The sequence below is a fragment of the Thermothelomyces heterothallicus genome (genome assembly GCF_042370625.1).
Source record: "Thermothelomyces heterothallicus CBS 202.75 unplaced genomic scaffold P884_scaffold_21, whole genome shotgun sequence".
Classification (NCBI taxonomy): Eukaryota; Fungi; Ascomycota; class Sordariomycetes; order Sordariales; family Chaetomiaceae; genus Thermothelomyces; species Thermothelomyces heterothallicus.
In genome coordinates this window covers 471272-490946 of record NW_027192582.1, presented here as the reverse complement: position 1 = coordinate 490946, position 19675 = coordinate 471272, and the positions used below count along the sequence as shown (strand labels likewise).

Genomic DNA, 19675 nt, shown 5'->3' with positions numbered 1-19675 from the left:
CAAAAGTCTGTTTGAGCCCTCTCTACATGCAAATGCAATACGCGAAAAGGATACCTTCAGTGATCCCGCCCGCAACTCCCGAGTTCCAAAGGATGGAATATGCGGGCCGCTGGCCTACGAGCTCCGGCATAGCAGACACCATACAAGACCGACCAAGCCCAGCCGAGCGACAAACATCCCATGGCTCATCGTGAACCCCAAGCTCTCAGTCGCTCTCCCCCCCTTCTCCCCCCCTCCAAAAAAAAATTCGAGACCAGCTCATTCCGTCGTGTCCATAGCATCATCCCCCATGGCCTTGGCCCTCCTCCTCTCCGCCTTCCACGCCTCGATCCGCTCCTTCAACTCCACATCCGGCACGACGTCTTCGATGGTCATCGGCTGTCTCGTATACGGATCCTTCGGATCACTCAGCAAGTGCTGCGTGATCGTCGACCGGTCAACAACATGCCGCGACGGCAACCTCACGGGGTCCGTCATCAGGATGCCCATGATGGGGTCTTCGAACTCGGGTGGAGCGTCGTCGTAATCCATGTCGGCGCGGTCCAGTGCCTCCTTCGCGCTCTCGATCTTTGCCGAGAGCGCCTCCCACGCCCGGATGTCCTTCTCATCCTTCAGGTGCTTGTTGCGGAGAATCTGAGCCGTCGTGATCATGGTCGAAGGCTTGTAGGAGCGGCCGTCGGCGGCGACGGCTTCGATGAAGGACGCGGATGAACCGAGGTTGAGATAGATGTCGACAAGCTCGGGAAGGAGCGTTTTTGGGTTGAAGAAGTACTTCTCCGGATTATCGACCTTGAGCATCTTGGACTTGGGTCCCGTCAGGGTCTCGAGATTGTAGTCGAGCATGCCAGCCAGGCGTTGGACGATTTCCGGCATCGTAAAAGCCTCGGTGATGGTTGTGGTGAACAGCTTCATCATGCTGACCGTTTCATTGGCCAGTTGCATGTATGAGGTCGCTTGGCCCTCGGCGGTCCGGAGCTCCTCTTCCGCTTTCTCGCGATCCTCTTGCGAGAGGGTTGGGTCTCGAAGGCGGGCCTGCAGATCGTGAATCTTGGGGAACTTGCCGAGGCCCTCGTCGAGGACATAGGTCGCGTCGTTCATCAGAAGGTTGACGAAGCGGACGAAGAAGGCGCGGTTCGATCTGTTCAACGTCAGCAAAAGAACCCGACAATATCCACCCTAACACGGAGGTGCCCACTCACTTGCTAGACTGGACCAGCTGCTGCCGGTACACGTCGTTGGTCCAGATGCACTTGATCACCATGAAGATCTCGTATCTAATGTTGAACTTGTCATAGAATGCCGTGTGTGCACCCGTTGACTCGCACTCGATGTAGAACTTCATGATCGCGTGCAGCAGATAGTCGTTTGCAAACTTGGTGTTGGTCATGAGATCGCCCAGGACGCCCTTCTTGAGGTGGTATGTCGGCCAGGTACCGTGGGACAGCAGCGTCACGAGCGACGACTTGAGATAGGGGTTCCTGATGTACTCGGACGACTCCAGGAAGGTTATGCAGAGCGCGATCATCTCATCGCCGACCGCCGAGAGGATGATCTGCGGGATGTAGCGGAAGACAAACTTGAAGTTGTCGACCACGTCCTGCAGCGCGTACTCCGGCAGGCACTTGAACGCCTCGGGCTGGTTCGCAGGCAGCGGGAGTTTGAGTGGCTTGTCCGGTGTGTACTCGGTCTGGCTGGCAACTCTAAGCAGCCAGATGGCGACGTAGCGCATGAACTGCAGCGACCGGCTCTGCATCTTCTGCTCCAACAGGATACCCTCGATCGAGTACTTCATCGCCATGGACCGCTCCAGCACGCTAGTGTGGCGCTGGATCGCCGCGTCCAAGATCCGGAGCTGATCCGGTCGGTTGACCAGTTTCTGCCGCTCCGCCTCCATCATGGCGAGGTTCTTCTCGAAATGCTTGATGTTCCTGTCGAGTGTTTTCAGCTTGGAGTTTGCCGCTTCGCTGCCATAGTGATGTGCCGCCAACGTCAAGAAGAAAATTTCGGTGATGAAGTTGGACTCCCCCTCGAGCTTGTTGGCATAGAAAGCATCCGATTGCGCCTGGTCCGCGTTGAGCTTTGTCTCGTCCCTGATGTCCACCCTCGGGTTCCTCCTGAAGTAGTCGACATCGATCCGCCCCACTTTCGAGAAGGTGCTGTCCATGAAAGGCTCGCACAGCGTGTCGAGAATAACGGTCACGTTGATCATGAAGCCGTCCGAGGAAACCTCGTTCGGGTCAACCTGCATCGCACGCCTCTTGTGGTTGGTGTTCATGATGTAGGCAAACCAGTCCAACGTCTTGTTTCTCGCTTCGGGACTCGCTCGGATGAAGGCGTTGATGATCGTCTTGAGATCCGCCTGGTGTGCTCCCAATGTCATCTGCAGGGCACTTTGCGATGTTTGGATGCGGCCCTTGTCCATCGTCCTCGGTCCGGCAAAGTAGACCGTTGTCACCTCTGGTTGGAGCGGCGATATCCTGAAGAAGGGGCCGAGGATGGTGTTCTTCTCGATTCCCGGCGCAGACTGTGCCATCTGGAAGCACGGGTGCTGTGCCAGGGCGTTGAGCAGGGGCGGGAATCTCGAGTACGTCAACAGTGCCTGACGAGGTCAGCAACAGCGACAAAAAGCCTGGGCCACCCGACCACTCACGTTGACACAGGGCTTGTAGTCATCATTCATGCTCATCGTAGCCAGCTTGGCGCTGATGTCGGCCATCGCCTTGGTGAATAGAGGCGCGATAGAATCGTCGTCCTCGATACGGGCGACGGCCTCCGCGAAGAAGTCCAGGCATAGGCCGTTTTCCGACTCGACCTCCCGCAGCAGATACGGGACCAGCGTGTCGTGGAGAGCGTTCGGCTCTCGGCTTGAGGGTCAAGAGCGTCAGCACCAAGCTGCGCAGACTCGTCCGGACCAGACTCACCTGAACAACTCCGGCACGGTCAATGCGAAGATGCAGTTGCTGAAGCATAATCGCCTGGCTTCCTTGAGGAGCGCTTCCTTCTCTGGTGCCGGGCCGCGAAGCACTTTTAATGTCCTCACCACCCGCTTCCAGCACGGCAGCAAGTAATCCAACAGCGGTCGGTCGTGCGGCACCGCCGTAGCCGCCTCCATGATAGCCTCCTCCAGCCTCCCAGTCGTCAACTTGAGCGGCGAGCCCTCTTCCGCGAGCTCCGCACTGAGGTTCGGCAGGAAGGCGAGTTTGTGGCCTTGGCTGTCCGTTGTGCGGTTGGGATCGACCGTGCAACGGAAGATGTTGGACAGCACTCGGTCTTCGTAGTCCTCGATCGTTTCCTGGGCGGCTGGAGTGGTCTGCTTCTTGGGAGGCGCCGACGCTGAAGGCTCGTCAACATCTGATGCCTGCCTCTTAGCTCGGGAGCCTGCGTTGTTGGCACTACCTGGTCTGCTGCTGCTGGCGCTGCCGGCGCTGCCGGTGCTGTGGGAGGTTCTTGCTGCGGGTGCAGGCGAGACGTCGATCTTGGGCCTGCTATCCCCCGGTGCGGGCTTCTCGGCCTCTTTCGACACCAACTTGCCGTCCGCGGGCTTGGATGTACTTTGCCGGGCGGCAGGTGGTGTCTCGGTGCTTGGGGAGCTTGCAGCGGGCGTGCTTGAACCCGGGGGTCCTCCAAGCTTCTCCAGTCTCCTCCGGCGGATCCGCTCCATCGTTTCTCTGTCGGGCGCATCAGGCGTTGATGTCGCCGGCGGCGGCGGCTGCGGCTGCGGCTGTTGTTCGTTCGGATCCATTTTCCTCGTTTTCGAGAAAAAAAGGAATATGGACGAGAAGCCCGCAGCAAAAATCGAAAGATTGGACCGGCGTAAAAGTCGACCTCTTTGCGCGGAGAAACTAAAGAGTGTAAGGTGAGGAAGGCAGGTATGTAAGATCGAGACAGAGGGAACCTTATGGCATGGCGGGGCCGAAACCGAGCTCCAGGCTGAAAGGGCGCCATCGATTGAAGCCTACCGTCCCTGCGCTGCAGTGAGGGGCGTAACTGCCTGCCTGCCCCTCTGGTGTGGGACAGAAGCAGACGGATCCCTGGTGAAAGATCGGCTCAATTACTAAGCCACAGTACAAGATGCTTATCGATAGAGTAGCCTGCAATCCATCGGGCGAGCAGCTCTGAAGGCCCATATTACTTGAACCCTGGTTAGTTATATCTGCCGTCCGAAGTTGTTTGACGAGATGAGTTGAAGTTCTGCAGTGCCTCTCATGGTCTCTCTGCAAGCGACTGGATCTGCCAAGGTTGAAGACGCCTATTTTACATACATCCATGTACATTTCAAAGTAGCCTCACAATTTAATTCTCACACGGACATACCCAGTCCCTGGTACGGAGTACAACACAGCCCCTCTTTGCCTGTTAACGCCTTCCATGAATGATCCGTAGCCTATATATCATGACCAAAGATCCTGCAGCCAAACTCCCGAGGTATTCTGTCCGCCCACCCTCTTTTCTTTCCCAGGAACTCCAACTCCAAAACACCACTCAAGCAACCCACAAGACCATAAATTCTGAGATCCGACCTATCTTCACAGCCTGTGAAGGCTTTCTCCCCTCCCTTCGCTATGCCGCCGGTTGTCCCCCGGGTATTGGACGCTGCTGTCGTCGGAAGATGCCGGCCGTACGCTGCCGTTGCCGGTCCCCTGAGACAGCCCGGCATTTGAGGAAGATCCCGCAGACGACCCAGCACGCTGTTGCCGCTGTAGGCTCATGAGCCAGGACATGTGCATGTTAACGATGCCAACCTTGTTGCCAATCTCGGCAAGCTGTTCGCTGAAGTGTGTCGCGTGTTGTAAGATCAGGTGAGACTGGCGCGCATCCATGTCTATAGACTGCTGCCGGAGCAACTCAAGTTGCGTCTCAAGCCGCTCGAACTGCGCCAGCATGTAGTCCTCTGGCGAGCCCCCTGTTGCACCGTCATCTGCAGGGTCCAGGGAAACGGGGGCGTTGTTATTGAGCGTGATGTCCGGGACGTTGGAGGCTGCGGCGCTGCGCGAGGAACCAGCGACGGGCGACAGGCCGCCTCGCGCCGATAATTGAGTCATCCGCCGCTCGCGTCTTCTGGCCTGGGCAGCTTCGAACCTCGCAAGCCTTTCGGACAATTCGTTGATGATCTTCCGGTCCTCGGCCTGCTTCTCGATCAAACGCCCTAACACTTCGAAGCTGCACTCGCCGCTTTGCTCATGCTCCTGGACGACTCCACGCTTTCCTGCCACCTTACACCCTGCCGTATGCCACTTGCATTGTGCATGGCCCTCGAGGCATTCTTGTGTCCGGTGATGGACCAGAGTGTGGCGCACGATACCTCTCCCGCAATCCGGGCACTCGACGATAGCGCCGTCGCACTCAAAGTTGTGGTGCCCATCGAGCTCTGCAAAGGTTGTTTTCTTCTCGCAGAACTCACAGACGACATCTATGTGCAAGCAGCCTTTCGCGGGGGAGGCGTCCCGGCGCGCGATGAGCTGGGTACAGTTGGAATCTGGGCATCGGACCATGCTGAATTCGCAGCGGCGCTCGTAGTGAGCCTCGAGGAGCTCGCGGGGGCATTGGTGGTCACAGCCTTTATTTGGGCATTTTACCTTGAGGCGGTCCAGCTGGTCTTTGACAATCAAGGGAAGCCGCCGATAGTCTCGTGTTTTGTTGATCGGTTGGCGGTCTATCGGGCACGTTGGCTGTGTCTCTAGCGCTCGATTTATACACCCCGCGCAAAAGGTGTGGCCGCATGGTGTTGTGATTGGTGAGTAAAAGGGTGTTTTGCAGACTGGGCAAAGGAGAGTCTCATCGACAGGGTCGATATACTCGAGAGCCTGGTAGTCCAGCTTGATGACGCACGATCCGTTTTGTGACGTGTCGGCCATAGCGCTGCTTGGATGCGGAGAGGATACTCTGAAAAGCTCGTCATCCACTGAGACTCGGAATGTTACTGTGAGCCCTTCGTCTGGGGTATTCGGAGGCGGTGCCATGCTTGTGGCTCTCTAGGTTTGAAGAATCGGTCGACTGGAAAGAGACGCCGAGGTCGGAAACAACAGCCCGGGGCCCCCCAATCCGCCGCCAAAACGGCAGTGTTTGAAATCGCGGGAAGTGGTTTTCAAAATACTATACAATTGTAGGGCACATTCCGCGCATCGTAGCAGGGAAAAAATAAACTCGGAGAGACGGCAGTAGGGAACCGTGATTTCGGGACCGATGATGAGGGACGAACTGGCAGAAGCAATGGTGTTGGGGGAACAGGGGTGCAAGCCGAGCTGCCCCCAGCAATTTGAAGGAGCCACTCAAGCACCCCGCCAAATCGGAACCACAGGCAGCCCCACATTAACTATACGCTGTACTACGTATGTATGTACACTACATACCATCTGCTGCCTCTTTCGGCAGGATGCAAAACTAACAGCTGCACTTTATAGACTCGACGTATGCGGGCCACTGTTATGAAAGAATGACAAAATCGACCAAACAGTATGCGAGTGACATTTGTCAGAGCTCACAGTCATTTCAGGCTCCATTTTACAAGATCTTCTCAAGCTTGAGGTTCCGTGCACTACTACGAAGCTGCTACTTCACTACCACTTGCATGTCAGGCTTGGCCAGTGAAGTTGAGGCATTGTACGTCGGTACTGTACATCGTCAGGCCAAGTAGGCATCGCCGTATCAGAGAGAATATCGCGTATCTAGAGATGAGAGTTTGTACATTTAGCCAACCATACCATATCTCCTGCAGTGCTTAATTTTGCCCATTGTTGGAGTAGAGTAAACACCCACCTATGCCCGAAGGTCCAGAGTTAGATGAGTTGTCAATGCCACTGAACACGGAAACCCACCAAAGCATGTCCATGCCACCAAATGCAGTAGATCAACACCCAGAGAAGATGCAGATTTACCAGTGTTTGATGTCTTCCCTAGCCATAAAAGTGGTGGCTGCTCTTCCATCTTTATCGAACTTTCTTTTTTTTTTCCCATTGAATTACCCTTCTCCGGTTGAACCAATCTGCAATTGTTCGGCAAAAAGTTGCATGCGTGGATTATCTGCGGAAGTTTGAACGAAAAACAAAGGGAGTCGACTTATACATACAATACTGTTAGTAGAACTAATATACAAAGGGGCTCGTCCAATCACGGTCCAGCGGAAGTCGCTGGTGGCGAAACCAATGGTTCTCTTTTCGGCATGACGTGGGCCAACCCTTACCATCGGCGTTAGGCTGATGAGTGTCTACTTCCACAGTGTAGAAGCTGTGGAAGTTGTACGCATGCGACCGCTGGGGAACAAGAAGAAAGCTGCAAGGCAAGTTGGTGAAGTTTAGAAGGGAAATTGCGTCGGGCTTCATGATTGTGTGCACGTGGGCCGGATATCATTTACCACAGGATCCCAAGAACAGCCTTGTAATAGCCCCCCTAAATTGTATATCCATAACCTGTATAAACCGTTCGTGAGATGAGTTAGAAGATTTTCATCGTGATGTGATTCCTCGAGATAGGTTCGGCTGCATTTTGATTCCTTGCTCCTGCAGTGATTCGTACTGGCAATCGGAATAAAGATTTCCGAATATAACCGTATCCTTCAGGTGCAGCGAACAACGTTCTCAGAGGGTCCGGAAAGATGGCTGGGTGGAACGAAGTAGCACTTTCAACCACAGCCATGGGCTGTGGTGTCTCAGCGCGTTTCGCAAATCAGCACATGCAAAGAACCACTAAAATAGCGCGTTTGCTGCAATGTGTACTGTATATACCGTACTCATCAATTTGAACTGTGAATATAGTACAAAACCTTCGCTTCCGTTTCGGGCGCTGAGGGATGTTGGTGCTTTCGGCCAAACCACAGACGGTACACTCCAGTGGTCGAGCGTATCTCACAAACTCTGCCTGCTCATACCTTCGCGAATGTATGTGCGCGCAGTGGTCGAAACATTGGGGTAAAGGGACGGGTATCGATCTGCCAGCTAATACTTCCCAGGACCGTCCCAGGCAGAACTGGCACCTGCAGAAAACCAAGCCATCATCTGCTAACCAAAACCCTTGGCCGGCAAGCTGACGAACACGAACCCGGGGACTAGCCAACCGAAAAGGGAAACAGCTCACACGATGCTAAGGTGACTCGACGTGACGTACGAGGGGCATTCTTTGGGTACAGTTGAGAATTAAGAAGGAACTTGGTGTGAGCGATTCTCAGAAAATGATTTCCAATCGAGGCGCTTTTCTGGACAAAAGTTTTAGAGGCGAGTGATAAGTTGCAGGCCGACAATTTTCGTGTTGTGGAGGCTTCGAAACTGTAACAGATTATGCAGTACTGTTTACGAGAGTCTTGAAGCTGGGCTTGACGGGAGATCCCACCTGCCCGAATGGAAGGATTCTGGGCCGAGCTGAGCCGCTCCACGAACCACGGCGTTGGGGCCCCACACCGTCCCGCGGTAGCAACTACACTAGAGAGGTGGACCCTCTGATGGAAGTCGCCCCGCCTGGCACGTCAGAACGCCCCTGGTCACCCGCTGCGCACGAGGTGAGCCTGGCCCGCGCAGTGGAGGTGGAGAGCGATTTCTCGACTCGAGCCACAGCAACCGACTTGTTCATTCGCACACGACAGCCCACGAAACATGTAATGCGGCCAATTCCACGGCGCAATGCATTCTATACCCGTCCGGACATTATAGCAACCTCAGGTGACGCGACCGTTCTTGCCACAACTCTATCTTGGCCGACGACAACCCGCGGACAATTGTCACGAGCAGCCGAGACAGCAGGCGCAGAAGGTGCAGCAGGGGACCAAGGACGCGCAACAGCACGGCAGCGGTGCAGAGCACCTCTTTTTGCTCGCGGCGGACACAGCACCAGGCAGCAGCACTAGGTAGGCAGCACGGAAGCGAGCAACAGAGCACCAGCCGCCGCGTCGGAAACGGCCATCGAATCGCCGCCAATACCTGCGACGAGCCGTCGGCCCTGCTCAAATGAGCTGCGAACTCGAAGCCCCGTTGCGTAACGTCGAGACCCAATGGGAACCGCACCCACTATATCGTCGACAATGACGGCAACTGAATCCGTGAAGAGGACGTCCGGCAAGGAGGACAAGGCGCCCTCCAAGCCCGAAAGCGAGTCCAAGGCCAACCAACAGCATGCGCCTGCCGCGGACAACGCTCACAGGACTCCCAAGAAGCGGCGCAAGGTAAATCATGGTGAGTGACTTGGTAGCACCTTGTCTCGGCTGCCCCCGGGGCGTGTTGTGCGTGTGTGTTTGTCTGTCTGTCTTCGCCAAGCTGACTCGGCTCTCCTCTTTCCCCCAGCTTGTCTCTATTGTCGTCGATCTGTAAGTCACCGATCCCAATGCGCTGGACGGACGTGCAGAGCACCCATCCAACATTCGGCCCTCGGTCTCCGGGTCCCCCACCCCCTCAAGCTCTCTCTGTTTCGCGGATTGCGCGACTCGGGCTGCTGTCGTCGATGAGAGAACTACGCAGTGGACACACAAGCTTCTTCCCAGCCGGTTACGGCAGCAATATACAAACAAGAGTCGTTCTAGTGGCTAACCGTGTACTGCTACTTAGCACATGACCTGTGATCTCGTATGTGCCCTCCCCTATCCCACATCCGCGACCGTTGTCCCCCCTCCCGCGCCCCCCCCCCCATTTTTTTTTGCCCTTTCTCCTCCCAATGTACACGGCCAAACGTTAACTTGCGGTTGTGTCTTGTAAACAGGAGAGGCCGTGCACGAGATGCATCAAACGTAATATTGGTCACCTATGCCATGACGAGCCCCGCGATCACGATTCGAAAAAATCCAAAAACCTCGCCCCGTCCACCGCTCAGGAATCTGTGTCGCAACAATCCGACCTAGGACAAAGCGCTCTCAACCAGAATGCCGGCGCCATGAGACCGCCTTCGTTTGATTCAGCCATGGGCAACGGACCGGGGCAGGCGAACAAGGCCGGCAGCTTCGATGCCGCGGCATTAGCAAGCCGGAGTGGTAACCCCCTCCAGCTCGTGCAACCTACACCGGTGTCCGGCATGGCGGCCAATTCCCTGGGCGGCATGGGTCAATGTAGGTGGCCTGAACCCCGTTGGGTCTCCGAGGCGCGCACGAGCTGATGCTTACCGTTCCGCAGTTCCCAGTCTCTCTGATGCCTGGCTTGCTTCGCAAAACCCTTATCACGATATGCACAACTTCCACTCCAATTATGTGATCTCGCCCGAGGTGACGAATGAGTTCAACCTCTTGAATGATTTTCTGCAGACCAGTCTGCTTGATGACACGGCGCTCCTGGGCGATGACCAAAACCAAGCCGAGGCCGCCTCGGGGTTTCCCAGCAGCAGCAACACCATGCTCGCACCGAGCGCGGCCCAGGGAGGCTCCGCGTCCGCGCCGAATGCCGAGCAAGGAAAGGCCATCTCCCGACCTGCCAGTGTTCTACCAGCGGATAAGACGCGGGCATACTACCTTCAGGCGGCAGACCCGTCGGGCAATGCGCCAGAAGAGCGCATGCGCCAGGTTCTGCAGGCCAAATACGAAGCTGGCCTGTTAAAGCCGTTCAACTACATAAAGGGGTATACCCGACTTCAAAATTATCTAGCTACCCACGTGTCCGCCTCTTCAAAACAAAAGATTCTCAGACAGCTCGACCGCTTCCGGCCTAAATTCCGAGAAAAGATCAAGGACCTTACCGACATGGACCTGGTTCTAGTCGAGATGTGGTTTGAGAGGACGCTGATGGACTACGACCGCGTGTTTGCGAGCATGGCCGTCCCGGCGTGCTGCTGGAGGCGTACGGGCGAGATCTTCAGAGGGAACAAAGAGATGGCCGAGCTTATCAAGGTGCCAGTCGAGGATTTGCGAGGCGTGAGTCAAACCTGTAACCCCTTTAGATGATGATGACCCGTCGCTCACCCGTCTCCAGGGAAAAATTGCCCTCCACGAGATCTTGACCGAGGAGTCGAACGTCAGGTACTGGGAGGAGTTTGGGACGATCGCATTCGACCCTGCCCACGACACGCTCCTCACAGCCTGCTCGCTTAAAAGTCCTCAAGGGGGGAAGCCCGTCAACTGCTGTTTCTCGTTTAGAATCCGCAGGGATGAGCACAAGATGTACGTGTGTTATCCACCTTTCCTGCCGCCGCTGGTTGCTGACTGTTGCAGCCCCTGTTTAATCATTGGAAACTTCCTTCCCCACGATCCTGAACCTGACCAATAAATATATACGCATCACTGGCATCGCGGACGACGGACCATCGCTACCAAGCGCCGGCCAACCCTCCAGATGTCCTGTATTTTGGGCTCCACAGGCAGCGTTATCGCAGGAGAACTGCCTCCTCCGCAGTTCTGGGAATGGCTCCTGCAAGGATGTATGTATCTGCATTGTTTGGGTTTTCTGGCGCATTTGAGGATACCGGGGTTCGTACATGGATACCACATGGCATACCACGAAAAGGGCGGTTTGCATTCTCAATCAATCAACACGGGGAAAAATACATGAAAGACGAAAAAAACACGGTTGCGAGGCCTTTTTTTTTGCGGCGGGTGGACGTTGCTCTCATCGCACCTTCCCCGGATGGTAGTCGGTTGATACGGGACATCCAAGGCAGAAATATCCACTTCCAGGTTGTCTCCCTAGTTGCATCTCGCATATTCTCCTCGCAAGATTCTGTCCTCGCCTCATATCTCGATGTTCAGCAGATCCTGATTGACTCCTTGGCATCTCAAACGACCTCTCAACCATGTCTCAACATGCGAAGCCTTCCACACGAACGGGTAGACACTCCTCTCAATCAGCAACTAAATCGCAGAAAATCGAAGCAGCAGTCGGTATGTTTCGCTTCTCTCCACGCTTGTCATACCACCGTTTTCCTCCCCATCGAGCCGGTTCTCCTGGCCCTCAGGCACCATGATCTTTCCTTTCAGATCGAGATGGCACCCTTCCATTTGTTTTATTCATTTTCTTCCAATCAACCCAGACCCTTCACGCATCATTTCAACTATAGGCCACACCCATCAGCATCCCGCCTATTTACCTCTTGCAAAGAAATCGTTGCTATCGCCGCGGCCCCCAACTAACTAGAGACTAAAAACGATCAGAGTTCGCGGTCCGCCTCCGCAAGATCCTCCTCTCGGCCACGACGACCCCGGACGAACACGATGCGATCCTCCTCGCTGACGCTCCGTCCCTCATCCAGGACGCCGGGGAACACGTCAGCCAGCTGCACGTGTGTCAGCAGACGTACGTGCCGGGCGTGAGCGGCGATCCGGAGATCGACGAGTTGGCGACGGGCCTGTGGAATGTTTGCACCCGCCTGGGGCGCGCGCTGAAGGATGATCTGAGGGATAAGGAGGACGAAAGTGCAGAAGAGGGGAGAGGTGGTGGTGTTGTGGAGGGTCGGGACGGTCAGGGAAACGCAGAGGGTATCAGGAGGCTCGGGAGGTTGTACCTCTACGGGCGCGTACTCGCGTTTCATCTGCTAGGGATAGCGAGGCCGAGGGAGAAGGGGCGAGCTGGGGTCATTGTGAGGCTGATGAAGCTTGGGTTGAAGGTCGTGCGGGATTGTGTTGGTAAGCCCATTTTGCTGGCCCTGTGGGGGGAGAAGCTGACATTGTACGTACGTAGACGCCAGGGAGCTCAAGATTGCTGGGCAAGTGGTGCAGACGACGACGGATTATAAGGAATGGCTGCAGGACATGTCGAAAACCCTTCCGGATGATGAGGCTCGGGAGTGCCAGTGCTTAGAGGTGGAATACTTCATCATGAGAACAGCAATGGTATGTTTCCCCGCGAGTGCAGCTGGAGAAGTAGGTTGCTGACTGCTTCAGTGCTGGGTCGAGAATCGGCTTGACGTCGCCGAGCACATGTACAGCAAAGCCGAACGTTTTCGCCCATTTCTCACCCCCGCCTACGCGGAGCGGCTTGCCGACGTACTCTACGAGATTGGGAAGTCACTCTCTGATAGGAGTGATTTCACGATTGCGATCAGGTGGTTTGAGAGGGCAAGCGATGTGATCAATAGTCAAGAACTCGAACATCTCTCTCGCGAAGGCCTTGAGTTGCGGCTTGCGATCCTCCAAGCGCTGGTAACCGCTCTTCTAGGCTCCAATACAACGGATGGATTCGAGAAAGCCGAAAACTATGTCAATCTAATCGAGGCTGATGCAGGCAATAATTTTGTTGTCTCTCTGCTCAAGCTCGAGCTGCTTCGAAAATCGCCCTCCGAGGTCTTCGACAGCGAGGCGTACGGCGATGTCTTGCGTCACATCATACGAAACTTTGCCTTTTCGGAGTCAGCGTTCAAACTGATCATGCATCACATCCGCAAGCTACATGACAAGAGCCCAGGTTCCGGATGTGCCGTGTTAGATGACTTTATCATGGCATTGGGCAATGCGGAGAAAGACGAATGGATGGAGAAAGCGGTGGTGACACGCATGTGGATGATCACAAACCAGCGGGACTCTGTAGAGACGGTAAACGCCGTACAAAACGTGCTAGGGTGTTTGGGGAAGTCATTAGGCCCGGAAGCAGCCGCAGCAGCGCAGGCGGTAGGCAACCCCAGTTCTTAGAAGAGTTCGTAGCTAACGTGTCTTAGTTGCTTTGGAAGAAGTTAGAATCGAACTATAGCCAAGGGAACTATGACCTGGCTGAGAGCTGGTGTCATCTTTCTCTTCATGATTCGTTTCGGAACTGCGGAGCTGCAAACAGGTCGAAACTGGAAAGGTAGACTGCTTCCTAGACTGTTCCGCAAGCGAAGACTGACAACGGTGCAAGGAAGTTACTCTTGTGCGCACTTGCAAGGAACAGCTTAGATGCAGCGGCATCTATCATTCACGGAATGTCACCGCAGAGCCGGAAAGAACCCATGACAGCCTACCTTTCCTTCAAGGTCGCGGTCCGCATCGAAGACCGAGCCCTTGCCGAGGATTGTCTCGAAACAGTAGCTCAAGCGCCAGATCACGTTGACTATCTTGGAGCATGCATAGCAGAGTCCCAAAAGGCTGGTGACATTGTCTGCGCCATTGCAGCTTTGAAAAAGCTCCAAGAAAAATACGAGTACACGGAGCCGAACCCCATACATCTTCCGCCTTTGTTCCGTTGTACCATCCGTTTGTTGAACTTGCTGGCCGAGAGACCGGGAGTGGACATAGATAGCATTGTGAGCGATCTTTGCGAAAGCTTTGAATCTGGTACAGTATTATTCTACTTGTCCTTGTGCTGTTCTTGCGCTGATTGTTTTCCAGTCGTCTCAGCTCTTGATCAGCAGAATAAGATCAGCTCCACTGGAAATAAGTCGTTCACTGTCGACGAACTAGACTGGTTCGCCAGGAATGCATACAACCTGGCGCTAAAGAATACTGCCGCATGGGAACTGCGATCCGTGGTGAGGATGCTCACGGCATGTGTCAACATCATCAGCTACTTCCCCTCGGACATCAGCTCCAAAGTCGAGCTGGCACTTAAGCTTCTATTCTCCCACTTCGTCATCTCGTCGGCCCTGATCGCCTTGGCTCGGACAGAAGATAATCTTGAGAAGCAAAGGCAGGATTATGCTACCATGCGAAAACATGTTGCGGCATTTGACTGTGAGTTGCCGGAACACCTGGCTCAGCTGGACGAGCAATGCAGGGATGATATGCTCCGGAAGCACGCGACTCTTCTTGCTTTTGACTTTGAGGCGGCCATCACCCTGCACCAGTGGGACGATCTCAGAAGCATTGTGCAGAGAGCGGTGCCTTGCAAGAGTGTTACGGCGCTGCAAGCCATGGCAGACTCTTTACTGAGAGCCAAAGCTCCAGGACAAGGTATCATGACTCTTTCCCATTGGAGATCCATGACAATATGTTGACAACATCAGTTTTGTACTCGACAATGCGTAAGATAGTAAACGAAATCTGGGCTCTCGAGCGGTTTGACGCAGTGAAACTGGCGAAGTACACACGGTGCCTGTTCCAAGCAACCCTGCCGCTAGACGATGGCCTCGCCATGAATCTGCTGGACGAGGCCTGCAGCAAGGCGAAGGAGTTGCGTGAGGTAAGTGGGCTTTGTTTTCCTCCACTTTCCTGTTTGCTCCTGGGAACGGCTCTTGTTGACGACTCCAAACAGAGCAAGGGCAGCTGGCCCGAAGAAGAGCTGGAATGGATGGCGACTACCTCCTTCAACCACGCCATTGACTGCTACAGCGCTCATCAGGCCGAGCGCGCCAAGGAGTGGGCTACCAAGGCAATCAACCTGGCTCATTACTGCAACGATGGGAGGCTGGAAGAGATTCTGCAAAACAAGTATCTGCGGTTGAACTTGGACGGGGACTCGCGGTGAGCTTCTGTTGAGTGGATGAAGCTGTATACTGCCAGTTAAACATACGCTTGCGTGACCGAAATACTCGAGAGTTGGTGAGATTACAGTCAGCTTTGGGTCGTGATGGTATACATCAACCAGAGGCTTAAAATGCATGTACGGACGTTAACAAAATGCCTTGCTGATTGCAATTTTCCAAACTTCTCTCATATACCAAGACAGTGGCGCAAAAGATCAAAAAGCTTACGGTAATTATGTGTACTGTACATTCATATCAGCTATACCAAGTTGAACATGAGCATTCACAACCGAAAGCACCGCCGGCTGTTGTACCAAAGAAAGCCGTGTTATCAAGCCAGGGAAAACAACCTTAATCATCATCACTGTGTGCCCTGTTCCCTCCATCTCCTTCACCTTGGTTAAATAGCGATGAAGAAGCTCATCTCTCCCTCCTTCGCCTTCACCCGCGCCTTCTCGACGATGGGGTCGACACACGCAAGCCTGATTCTCTCTGGCGTCGCCGGGCTCTCCAGCCTCAACAGCCCATCTCCATCCTCCCCCTTCGCATCGACGCCCACCTTGGCCTCCACGCCGTACTGCGCGCGGGCCGCCTTGAGCGCGTCCCGGATGGCAAAAAACACGGCACTGCCCATGAAGAGCGGCGGCTCGCCCACGCCCCTACTCCGCTGGATTGTCCGCAGGTCTTTCCACTCGACATCCTTGAGAATGCTGACGTTCCACACCTGGGGGATGTCCCGGAACGAGGGGATCTTGTAAGCGCCCGGGCCGCGGGTGAAGAGGTTGCCCTTGAGAGGGCCATTGCGCAGCCAGAGGGATTCCTCCATGGTGAAGAGGCCCATACCCTGGACAAAGGCGCCCTGAATCTGGCCGTAATCGATGGCCGGGTTGATGGACTGGCCGACATCCATCTTGACGTCCGCCCGCAGGCAGGTCCAGGAGCCCGTAAGGGTGTCTATCTCGACCTCGGCAGCTGTTACGCCCTGGGTGAAATAAAAGAACATCTTGCCCTTGTTCTCGCCCCAAGTGTAGCCAATCTCTGGAGTCTTGTAGAAGCCTTGTGCCGAAAGGTTGACGCGGTCAAAGTAGGCCGCGTGGGCGAGCTCTTTCATGGTTGCCTTGGGGCCGAGCTTGGCTCGGTATGGGGCTAGACGTTCGTTTAGCTGGGCGCAAGCATTGTAGATGGCGTACCCATTGAGGTCAGAGGAGGCGGACGCGGCAGTGGCCGAGGCGTTGGCAACGGTGTTAGTGGCTGTTTCTGAAATGTAGACGTCTTCCATGGGAACGTTGAGAGCTTGAGCAGCAATCATGGTCATCTTGGTGTGTAGGCCCTGGCCCATCTCTGTGCCGCCGTGGGCGACAAGGACGGATCCGTCATGGTAGATGTGGACGAGCGCGCCAGCCTGGTTAAACCAGAGGGCCGTGAAAGAGATGCCGAATTTCGTGGGAATGAGGGCGAGCCCGCGCTTCCGCCACTTGTGCTCAGCGTTGAACTTGGTGATAGCCTCCCGGCGGTTGGCATAGTCCGCCTCCTCCTGAACCTGCTTGTACATGAGGGGCACATGCCAATCGGTCAGAGGCTGGTTGAAGTGCGTGAGCTCCTCCGGCTTATACATGTTGATCTCGCGGAACTTCTCGACGGGCATGCCCAACCGGTCCGCGACCTCGGACATGTACGTCTCGGCGATGAACATTCCCTGAGGCCCGCCGAACCCTCGGAATGCCGTGTTGGATACGGTATTGGTCTTGCAGATGCGGCCGCGCACGTGGATATTGGGAATCATGTAGCAGCCATCGGCATGCGTCATGGCACGCTCGCACACGGCGGCGCTGAGATCCCAGGACCAGCCGGCGTTGTTGAAGACGTCAAGATCAAGGGCCTGGATCTTGCCGTCCTTGTTCACGCCTACTTTCCATTTCCCCAAAAAGGGATGTCGCTGGCCAGAGGTGACAATGTCTTCCTCTCGTGTGAGCATGCAGCGGACCGGTCTGCGGGTCTTCTTTGCTGCCAACGCGAGAATGGAGCTCAGTTGAATCGATCGAGTTTCCTTGCCGCCAAAACCTCCGCCCATTCGCTTGACCCTGACCACGATCTTGTTGCTCTGGACGTTGCAAACTTGTGCGGCATATGCTTGGCTACTAACAGTTAGCGGCCACTCATGATTATCCCAGACAGGGGAGACTGACGCTTCATTAGGGTTTTGTGTACTCGACCAGATCTCCATTTCGCCATCTTCAGGCTTTGGGATCACAACCGAGGCGTTTGTTTCCAGATAAAAGTGCTCCTGTCCGCCCATCCTGGCAGTCCCGGTAAAGACGTAATCGCACTTCTTGAACGCTTCCTCGGGATCGCCCTTCTTGATCTCCCTGAAGTACTCAAAGAAGCTCTCTTTTTCAATAGCCTCTTCTATTGTGAAGATGGCGGGTAGCTCCTCGTACTCAATCTTGACGGCACGAGCACCCTCGGCCGCGCGTGCCGCCGAAGTTGCGAGAATCAGACCGATGGGCTGACCAGCCGTGTACACTTCGTCTTCGGCGAAAAAGGTCTCTTGGAAGTGCGGCGCACCCCAGCGGTTCGCCCGGGCGCTCGGCATGTCGTTTTTGTCGACATAGTCTACTACACCGGGGATCTCGAGCGCCGGGGTGAAGTCGACTGACTTAAGCTTGGCATGCGCTTTGGTCGAAAGAACAAGGCAGCCGTAGAGCTCGTTCTTCAAGGGAGGGATGTCGTCCGTGTATTGGGCCTCTCCAGTCACCTGCTTCAGGGCGGCCACGTGTGGGTTGGACTTCCCAACCGTCTCTTGCATGTAAGCTGCAGCCGCCGTGTGGTCTTCCTTCCCGGTGGAGATGTCCCTCTCAAGCTCCGGGACGGCTTCCGCGTCGGCGTCTGCCCCGAGCCACTGCATAACTTCATGATAGAAGCGGTAGAAGAAGCCGAGAGCCAGCGACTTCCTGTACGAGGCCATGCCACCGGGGACGCTAAACTGGAGGTCAAAATCCCGACCAAGAGCGTTCATGGCCCCTTCGAGGGTCTCCAGCTCTGCAAACTTGCGTCCGATTAGGTACGAGTTTGCTTGCTTAGCCGCCACTGTTGTTGGTGCCATGCCGCCGTAGACAAGGTTGGCCTGCTCGACAACCCCATCAGGGCTGAGACGAACTCTCAGAGCCGATGTGACAATCGCAATGTCATCGTCCTTCCGCTTCGCTTGTTTGTAGGCTCGGAAGAACTCGTTCTTCTCCTGTGTGAGCGGGATGCGGATGGAAGCGAGGACCGCGTCGGCAGGCAGCGCTGTTCGGCGATAACCCTTGAAGAAGTCGGCCATGGGTATCTCAATGTCCTTCTCCAGAGTCTTTGCAACCAAGACAGCATCCGCGGCCATGAAGACGGGGTTCAGGTCAGAGATTGGGGACGCGGTGACCAAATTTCCGGCTGGTGTACCGACATTCCTGATCTGCCTGCCGGCGAAGTATTTGAGCTGCTTGTGGATGGCTTTGAAGATCTGGCCCCGGGCTTCTCCGTAGTGCTTCAGAGCCTCCTGGCAGACACCCTCAAGGTCGGTTAGCGTGATGTTGCCGCCGATCTCCAGATAATCCTCATTCAAGGAGTACTGGCGCAACTCCGGGATGTCCCCCACGTATACCGAGACGGGATATTGCATCGCCTTGAACTTAATTTCGATTTGGGTCTCGGTGCTGCCGCCTATGATCTTGGAGTCCGGATACGCGCTCTTGATCTCGAGTAGCTGATCCAGGGTCACCGGGCGAAACCATTTCTTGCGCTTGTTCCCGAAAGCCAGCGGCTTGAACACATGCTTCTTGAGCGCCGGAGGGAAGATGAGCTCCGTGTCCGGTTTGTATTCAATGAAGCCTGGGGGAGTGAACCTCTTGATGGGCTGATCGTCGACACCGTCCACCTTGCCGTCTTTGCAGCATCCGCCGCCATTGCCGTTCTCCATGCAACACCCGCTCCCCCCGTTCGCCTTGGCGTTCCCGCACCCATTTGCCGCCCCTGGCCCCTTGCGCACGCTGAACGTCTGCGCCGCGTCGAGAATTGGCCGGTACCCGGTGCAGCGACACAGGTTCCCGTCAAACGCCTCCTCGATATCGTGCTCGGTCGGTGCGTCGTTGTTCCGGAGAAGGGCGTACAAGCTCATGACGATGCCCGGGGTGCAGAAGCCGCACTGCGAGCCGTTTCCCTTTGCAATGCGCTCCTGGGCCGGATGGGGCCGCTGAACGTTGCCGATGCCCTCGACCGTAATGACATGCTTGCCATCTATTGATGCGAGCGGGGCAAGACAGGCGTTGACGCTGGCATGGTAGATCCGCTTCGTGGTCGGGTTGTACTGCGAGACGACAACTGTGCAGGCGCCGCAACCTCCTTCGCTGCAGCCACTGTTTTGGGGGGG

At 55.5% G+C, this 19675-nt stretch overlaps 4 protein-coding genes across 4 annotated transcripts in view; 1 reads left to right on the top strand and 3 right to left on the bottom strand.

Moving 5' to 3' along the window:
* Positions 1-258: 258 nt before the first annotated feature.
* P884DRAFT_301758 (ubiquitin elongating factor core-domain-containing protein) lies at positions 259-3742 on the bottom strand (the record flags this gene model as incomplete). The annotated part of the gene is made up of 4 exons (XM_069444886.1): positions 259-1138; positions 1200-2599; positions 2651-2864; positions 2922-3742. 4 exons carry the CDS (start codon positions 3740-3742, stop codon positions 259-261), a joined length of 3315 nt encoding a protein of 1104 aa, XP_069295549.1.
* Positions 3743-4137: 395 nt separating this feature from the next.
* On the bottom strand, positions 4138-5630 carry P884DRAFT_262551 (uncharacterized protein). The gene has a single exon (XM_069441672.1). It carries the CDS (start codon positions 5490-5492, stop codon positions 4527-4529), a length of 966 nt encoding a protein of 321 aa, XP_069295548.1. The 5' UTR covers positions 5493-5630; the 3' UTR covers positions 4138-4526.
* Positions 5631-9007: 3377 nt separating this feature from the next.
* P884DRAFT_206340 (meiosis protein SPO22/ZIP4 like-domain-containing protein) lies at positions 9008-15272 on the top strand (the record flags this gene model as incomplete). Its single annotated transcript, XM_069438711.1, has 13 exons — positions 9008-9158; positions 9267-9289; positions 9679-10021; positions 10086-10816; positions 10875-11062; positions 11730-11779; positions 12050-12516; positions 12587-12727; positions 12779-13501; positions 13549-13676; positions 13761-14143; positions 14812-14987; positions 15060-15272. 13 exons carry the CDS (start codon positions 9008-9010, stop codon positions 15270-15272), a joined length of 3717 nt encoding a protein of 1238 aa, XP_069295547.1.
* A 398-nt stretch (positions 15273-15670) lies between these two features.
* Positions 15671-19675, bottom strand: part of P884DRAFT_301755 (molybdopterin binding aldehyde oxidase/xanthine dehydrogenase) — a gene marked incomplete at both ends in the record, with an annotated part of 4300 nt that continues 295 nt past the window's right edge. Inside the window, 2 exons of the mRNA XM_069444885.1 lie at positions 15671-17405; positions 17457-19661. Coding sequence (XP_069295546.1) covers positions 15671-17405; positions 17457-19661 — 3940 coding nt within the window. The remainder of the gene's footprint in view (positions 17406-17456; positions 19662-19675) is intronic.

Coding starts and splice junctions, on each gene's coding strand:
- P884DRAFT_262551 (XM_069441672.1), bottom strand. CDS start 5,492: ATGGTCCGATGCCCAGATTCCAACTGTACCCAGCTCATCGCGCGCCGG.